Source organism: Gopherus flavomarginatus, chromosome 24 (assembly GCF_025201925.1).
Source record: "Gopherus flavomarginatus isolate rGopFla2 chromosome 24, rGopFla2.mat.asm, whole genome shotgun sequence".
NCBI lineage: Eukaryota > Metazoa > Chordata > Testudines > Testudinidae > Gopherus > Gopherus flavomarginatus.
Window position 1 is genome coordinate 7,134,662 of NC_066640.1, and position 6,799 is coordinate 7,141,460.

General features: G+C 52.5%; 2 protein-coding genes across 4 annotated transcripts in view; both read left to right on the top strand.

Annotated features, from left to right (window-relative positions):
- Positions 1-1,832, top strand: part of MYO1F (myosin IF) — a 49,167-nt gene extending 47,335 nt beyond the window's left edge. For both annotated transcript variants that reach the window (XM_050934427.1, XM_050934426.1), the window contains one exon: positions 364-1,832. In XM_050934427.1, the coding sequence (XP_050790384.1) occupies positions 364-440 (77 nt within the window). In that variant the 3' untranslated portion in view covers positions 441-1,832. The remainder of the gene's footprint in view (positions 1-363) is intronic.
- Positions 1,833-2,632: 800 nt separating this feature from the next.
- On the top strand, positions 2,633-6,217 carry LOC127040358 (uncharacterized). Of its 2 annotated transcripts, XM_050934439.1 has the most exons (3): positions 2,633-4,351; positions 4,889-5,624; positions 5,661-6,217. In XM_050934439.1, exons 1-2 carry the CDS (start codon positions 4,148-4,150, stop codon positions 5,588-5,590), a joined length of 906 nt encoding a protein of 301 aa, XP_050790396.1. In that variant the 5' UTR covers positions 2,633-4,147; the 3' UTR covers positions 5,591-5,624; positions 5,661-6,217. The 2 variants fall into 2 exon arrangements, with proteins under 2 accessions (XP_050790396.1, XP_050790395.1); XM_050934438.1 differs by having other exon boundaries at positions 4,889-6,217.
- Positions 6,218-6,799: the final 582 nt, after the last annotated feature.

The following is a 6,799-nucleotide window of genomic DNA, read 5'->3' on the forward strand; positions in this document are numbered from 1 at the left end:
GATTTTGTCATATGGTTTTGCCGGGGTGGTAATCTTGGCACTTAAGGTTAAATTGGACAAATAGTTTCTAACCCCTTCCTAAAAAGGGATGAGTAACAATCCTTAAAAAGACTGCTCTCAGCCAGGCAGCAACTGAGCTATGCTCTGGGTTTGGGCTGGACCTATGTAGGCTTGCTATGGCAAACCTTGGGTATGTGTACAACTCTGCCATAAAGCCCACCAACCAAACACATACCTGTACCCAGCTCCCGCTCTCTCGCACACCCCATCCAATAAGCCTGAGGTTGCAGGGCACAAATACCATGCCAGTGGCATTGCTCGTACCCTGCACTGAATACTAATGATCCCGTCACTTTTTTCCAGATCCGTCCGGATGGTGGAAAGGTCGGCTTCATGGCAAAGAAGGGCTCTTCCCTGGGAATTACGTGAAGAAGATCTGAGTGAGCCTCGGTCCGCAGGCTGCCCGGACGGGTGGAGCAGAGATAGGCGTGAATGAATTCATCCAACCTCATCTTCTGATAAACAGAAACCAGGCCCTGCCCGGTGAGCACTGGCTCCCCTTGCCAACTGGGAGGGACAGCTGCAGGCCAGATGTGGAGCAGATGGACAGCTCTTCAACAGCCAAGCATGATGCAGAAACTATGACACTAGCGTTGTTTGGATTCCCAGACCCAGGCGTTGTCAATTACGCTTGTATTTAAAGTTGGGTGGGTGGGGGCGGAGTTAATGCCAGATGGCTGCTGGGCGGCTATGTGTTGTGCCATTCTGCTGAAGCTGCCACTTTACCAAGTGCTTCGACTCCCTTCCAGTTTCCTTTCCCTCACTGCGTGACTCTGCTGCTCTGCTGTTGTCTGTGACCTGGAGCAACGTCGCATTGTCCGCAGAAGTCACCTGCACTGATTTCTGTCGCGAGTTAAGATTGTAAGCTCTTTGGAGCAGGGACCAGCTCTTTGTTACACATTTGTACAGCTCCTAGCACAGCGGGACAGGAAGCGTACAAGTAGTAAGTAAGAATAATGTTGTCCTCACTTATAGCAGTGGTGACTTTGACCGTGTGACTTGGCACATAGCACTCATATGTTGTTGCTATTGCACACTGAATCCTGACCCTGGAGCTGTGGGGAAAGCAGAAATGAGGGAGCCGAAATCCCCAGGAATTTCAGCCACCGTTAATCTCAGCCATGGTTAACGACTGATTTCCGCAGGGCCCCCCGCAGTGATATAGGAACTCTTGCCTCCAAAATGGTGGTTCCCACCTTAGTACAAACCCTGGGACCAACATCATGGGGATGCTCGTCTGAGACTGCACAGTTACCTCAAAGAAGATGATTCTGTATCTAGATTTTGCTGGAGGGTGTGGAGCAAGGAATCCAGCCGTTCCCGCATGATAGCTCAGGTACAGTCTCCTTTCGATACGTCTGAGCGGCGAAGCGTTATGCTGAACTGCTCGGCCAAACCATGTGGGCCCCACAGGGGATTTGGATGTGTATTCAGCAGGGAATTCTAACAACGCTACCTCCAGAACAACACGGGTCTAGGCGAGAAAGTGACACCCTGGGGAACCCGGTGCCACAGAACCGTGTGCGTGTATTGCTGTTATCTGACTGCCTGGAGAAAAAGTCACGGGGAATATTTCACTGAAGTGCTGAGAGCCAATTTTCCTTTGGGGAGGGGAGTTTATTTTCAGGCAAGTCAGGTCATATAGCCCTAGTTGACTGGGATGCTCCAAAATCACTGGCTCAACAGATGTAGGGATTTGTCATGACTAATACAGAGCTTGGACTGCCCCAAATTAGCAGATCAATAAAGGGAGAATTTTGCTTTCTTTTGTATGCTGGGTTGACTGTGAATGGATGTTCATCCTATATCGTCAGATGATTTTTGATGGGCCACATGTTTTGATTTATCTTCATGAGTCTCACCCCTAGTAAAGTAGGAGACACAGACTGAAGCTGGGAAAATAATTATTCCCAATTTGCATTGTTCTTCCCGTGCAAATGTCGCCTCCAGGATCTGGAAAATGGGCTTTGTTATTTTTCTCTGAATGGTTTGAAAACGTCTCAGCGCAGACCCCTCAGCCCTTCCGTTGATGAGTCGTTTTTGTGGAGAAACAAGGTGGCAAAACTCTCCTTGTGAGTTGGCTAAAACTTTTGCCTCGTTCGTGTTTTTCTGACCTGACATCCGTGAAAACTGGGAGCGGGTGGTCGGTAGGAGCTGAGCCCACACAGGTAGTGTGAGAGATTCTGCTGCAGGTCGCCCACAAGTGCTCCGATTAAGTTGTTCCACTCTAACTAAATAACTGAATAACCCACTCTTAATTGGGCCGGAGAAGCAGCAAGAATCGCTCTAGCCCAGTGCTAAGGGGCCTCACCTGAGAGGTAGCAGATCCCTTCTCCTCATCAGGCAGAGAGGAGACTTGAATTGGGGGAGGAGGAGGTGTGTCCCAGGTGAGTGCCCTAACCACTGAGCTAAAGGTTGTAAGGGAGGGCAAGCTGCCTTTGCCTCCTGGTTGCTGTTTTGTGTGGTGTTAGGCAGCCTCCGAGCATGTCTACTGCATATATATTAGGGGGCGTAAGGACCGACTTTCTAATGTGCCAGGGGGTGCTCCCCAGGCCCCGCCCCCACTCCACCTCTTCCCGCCCCCTCCTCTGAGCACACCCCCTCCTCCTCACTGCTTCACCCAGTGCCTCCTGCCCCCTCCCACCCCAGTCAGCAGGGTGGGCTGGAGGCGCTGGGGGGAGAGGGAGGCCTGATAGGAGGCTGATGCCTGTCGTCCCCAGTTTGTGGATTGCAAGCCGCGATAGAGGGGACGGGGCTTGGGACATATCCCTCTCCTTGGCATCTCCCATGGGCTAGCTTCGGCGGCTGGCTTTTTTGGCTCGCATTCGCAGGCACCCATCTATCACACGGGGCCCCAAGGCGCCCAGCTCAGGCTTTGCAGAGACCAGGGATGTTCCTGTGAGTTTCTAGATAGATGTTTTCAGGCTCAGTGTCACAACGCCCAAGTCTCTTTGTGGAGCAGGGCCTCACTGGCTGGGCTACTCCGTGTGCGCTAAAGACCGGGCTCTTTTTCGGCACTGACAAATTGTGCTCTCTCCTCTTCTCGGGGTCTTATGCTGTTTGCAACAAGGTGGAAATCTAATAATTAGCTCACCTTCTCCATAGATCTCAAAGCCCTTTCAAAGGAGGTTAGTAGTGTTAGCTCCCTTGTACTGCTGGGGAAAATGAGGCACAGAGAGAGGCAGTGACTTACCCAAGGTCCCCCAGCAGACCTGTGGCAGAGCCAGGAATAGACGCCAGGTCTCCTGAGTCCAAGCACAGCACTCTGTCCACCAGCCTTGACCAAGAGGAACTGTTTCTATTTTTGCAAGGCCTCTTGTGATGTTTCCAGAAGTCTGAGAGCTGGGCTTGAATGCAGGAAGGCCTGACCAGAGGGGAGTGTGAATCTGGAGGAACTCCAACATAGCGATCTCTCCCTGGCCCCCTGCCCATGCATGCTCCCATCTCTTCTCCCAGGACTTGCCTGCTCCACCTACCCACACACACCCCATGGTATCGCCTGCCGCCCTGTATCCCAGAGGCCTCCCATACTGCTGTGACCACCTGGGGTAGTAGGAAGAGGAGCAGGGATGTTTGGGGGAGACTGAGATGGGTTAGTTCAAAGAGGGGGAGCTGTGCTTGGGGCAGGAATCAGCCCCTCCAGGCCTTAGTCCTGGTGCTTCATCTTTCCCTGCTACCAGCTGACGCCTCTGTGCCCAGGAGATGGGCCAGTTGTGTGTGTGTGTTCCAAGCGGCCGGTCCCATCTGCCCCACACACACTCCGGCCCCACTTCGTATGAGCTTTGAGTCTGTCTTCACTGTAGCATTAGCCCAGCCTCACGCCCAGGTGTTGCCCCAACCCCGTCCTGTCCACACACAAATCCTTCTCTCCTGAGTGCTTGGGGAAGGGGGCTTATACCCAGGCTGGCTGACCCTGGCTTAGAGCCCAGGTTCGGCTTTCGCTGGCTGGGAACCCTCCTACTTTGCAGTGAGGACAAAAGTTAAATCACTCAAGTACTGACAGTCCTCCAATGCCGTCCAACAATTCCCTCCCCTCCCCCCTGCCCTACAGAAGGGTAGGGCGCTTGGAGCTACGGTTAGGGTGCCTATGGGTAGAGCTTCCCGCCCTAGGGTTCGGGTTGCTAAGGGTAGGGCACTTGGAGCTAGGGTGAGGGTGCCTATGGGTAGGGCTTCCTGCCCTAATGTTAGGATATCTAAGGGTAGGGCACTTAGAGCTAAAGTTAGGGTTCCTATCGGTAGGGCACTTGGAGCTAGGGTTAGGGTTTCTATGGGTAGGGCACTTGGAGCTAGGGTTAGTGTTCCTAAGGTTAGGACTCTTGTAGCTAGGGTTAGGGTTTCTATGGGTAGGGCTTCCCGTCTAGGTTGAGGGTTCCTATGGGTAGGGCACTTAGAACTACTTTTAGGGTTCCTATGGGTAGGGCTTTCAGCCCTAGGGTTAGGGTTCCTAAGGGTAGGAAACTTGGAACTAGAGTTAGGGTTCCTGTGGGAAAGGCTGCCTGCCCTATCGTTAGGGATCCTATGGGTAGGGCACTGGGAGCTAGGGTTAGGGTTCCTAAGGGTAGGGAACCCCCCCTAGGGTTAGGGTTCCTATGGGTAGGGCCTTTGGAACTAGGGTTAGGGATCCTGTGGGTAGGGCTTCCCGTCCTAGGGTTAGGGTTCCTATGGGTAGGGCCTTTGGAACTAGGGTTAGGGTTCCTAAGGGTAGGGCTTCCCATCCTAGGGTTAGGGTTCCTATGGGTAGGGCACTGGGAGCTAGGGTTAGGGTTCCTAAGGGTAGGGAACCCCCCCTAGGGTTAGGGTTCCTATGGGTAGGGCACTTGGAGCTAAGGTTAGGGTTCCTATAGGTCGGGCACTTGGAGCTAGGGTCAGCGTTCCTATTGGTATGGCTTTCCGCCCTAGGATTAGTGTTCCTATGGGTAGGGCACTTGGAGCTTGGGTTAGGGTTCCTATGGGTAGGGCATTCTGCCCTATGGTTAGAGTTCTTAAGCGTAGGGCACTTGGAGCTAGGGTTAAGGTTCCTAAGAGTAGGTCACCTGCAGCTAGGGTTAGGTTTCCTATGGGTAGGGCACCCTGCCCTAAGCTTAGGTTTCCTATGGGTAGGGCACTTAGATCTAGGGTTAGGGATCCTAACCTTAGGGCCCTTGGAGCTAGGATTAAGGTTTCTATGGGTAGGGCATTTGCAACTAGGGTTACGGTTCCTATGGGTCGGGTTTCCCGACCGAGGGTTAGGGTTCCTAAGGGTAGAACACTTGGATCTAGGGTTAGGGTTCCTATGGGTAGGGAATTTGGATCTAGGGTTAGGGTTCCCATGGTTAGGTATCTTGTAGCTAGCTTTAGGGTTCCTATGGGTAGGGCTTCCCACCCTAGGTTTCGGGTTCCTAAGGGTAGGGCACTTGGTGCTACTTTTAGGGTTCCAGTGGGTAGGGCTTCCCGCACTTGGGTTAGGATTCCTAAGTGTAGGGCACTGGGAGCTAGGGTTAGTGTTCCTAAGTGTAGGGCACTTGGAGCCAGGGTTACGGTTCCGATGTGAAGAGAACTTGGGGTTAGGGTTAAGGTTCCTATGGGTAGGGCTTCCCTCCCCAGATTTAGGGTTCCTAAAGGTAGGGCACTTGGAGCTAGGTTTAGGGTTCCTATGGGTATGGCTTCCCTCCCTAGGATTAGGGTTCCGTCAGACACACACCCCACCGTGTGCCCAGAAGGACAGATACATTCTCCCACAGTTCAGTGGGAAAGAATCAGCGAGCGGCTCATCTCCCTGCAGCACGAGGGCCCATGGGCTGTATGCCCGGAAGTCCTGGTGACACACGGGTGGGGAGTGCCACCCCGGTGAGGAGCCAGGAACTCAGGCAGGGCTTTGCAGTGTGTGTTTCTCAAATGCGGCCACCATTGGGGCCACCAGTGGCCTTTTGTGCCGGGTGATTGTGAGGGGGGGGCAAGCAGTGTTGACAAGCATCACTTTTCACAGAAAGCGACTTACGAGCTAGCAAGTCCTTTTTTAAAAAAAAGCAACCAAAAGATGCAAAAGAAACCACAGCAAAAAGACCAGAACGTGCAAAGCACATTATTTGTTTCTATTCTGTTTAGGTCCCGTAACGAACAGAGAAGACTGTACAGTATTTTTATTATTGAGGCTGCAATAAAACAAAATTACGGTCTGGACATGGCTACATGCAGATTTATTTATTTTTCCTGAAGTTGATTAAGTGTGTTAGGAAACATTGTCCAAGCAGCCACAAGCGAGAGTTGGTGGCCGCATTGTGAGGCCACCAAAAAGTTTCTTGTGAGACTCCATTGCCCAAGTTAACTCTGTAGTGAAATATTCCTGGTGTTGTGAAGCACTTCAGCAAGTCGGTCAATGGCTATTAGCCAGGATAGGCAGGGACACAGCCCCATACTCTGAGGGGCCCTAAACCACTGACTGCCAGATCCTGGGACTGGGTGATGGGATGGAGCACTCGATAATTGCCCTGTTCTGTTCATTCCCTCTGCAGCACCTGGCACTGGTCACTGTCGGAAGACTGGATGCTGGACCATTGCTCTGACCAGTCTGGCCATTCTTATGTTCTTACGATCTTATAACGTGCCCTCCACAGAACAGAGAAATGGGAAGATTGGGCCACCTGGCAGGGCCTCTCTTGTAATCCTCCAGCTGCTCCATGCCTGTTTGGTGTTTACTATCGCTTTATCTACCCTGCGCCAGCCACCGCTGCTGGAATTCTGCCCTCTCTGGATGCCCACC

Excerpts from the sequence above, each read along its gene's own strand:
- LOC127040358 (XM_050934438.1), top strand. The coding sequence starts at position 4,148 with ATGGGTAGAGCTTCCCGCCCTAGGGTTCGGGTTGCTAAGGGTAGGGCA. Across the intron at positions 4,352-4,888 it reads GTAGGGCACTTGGAGCTAGG|GTTAGGGTTCCTATAGGTCG; the intron begins GTTAGTGTTCCT and ends CTTGGAGCTAAG.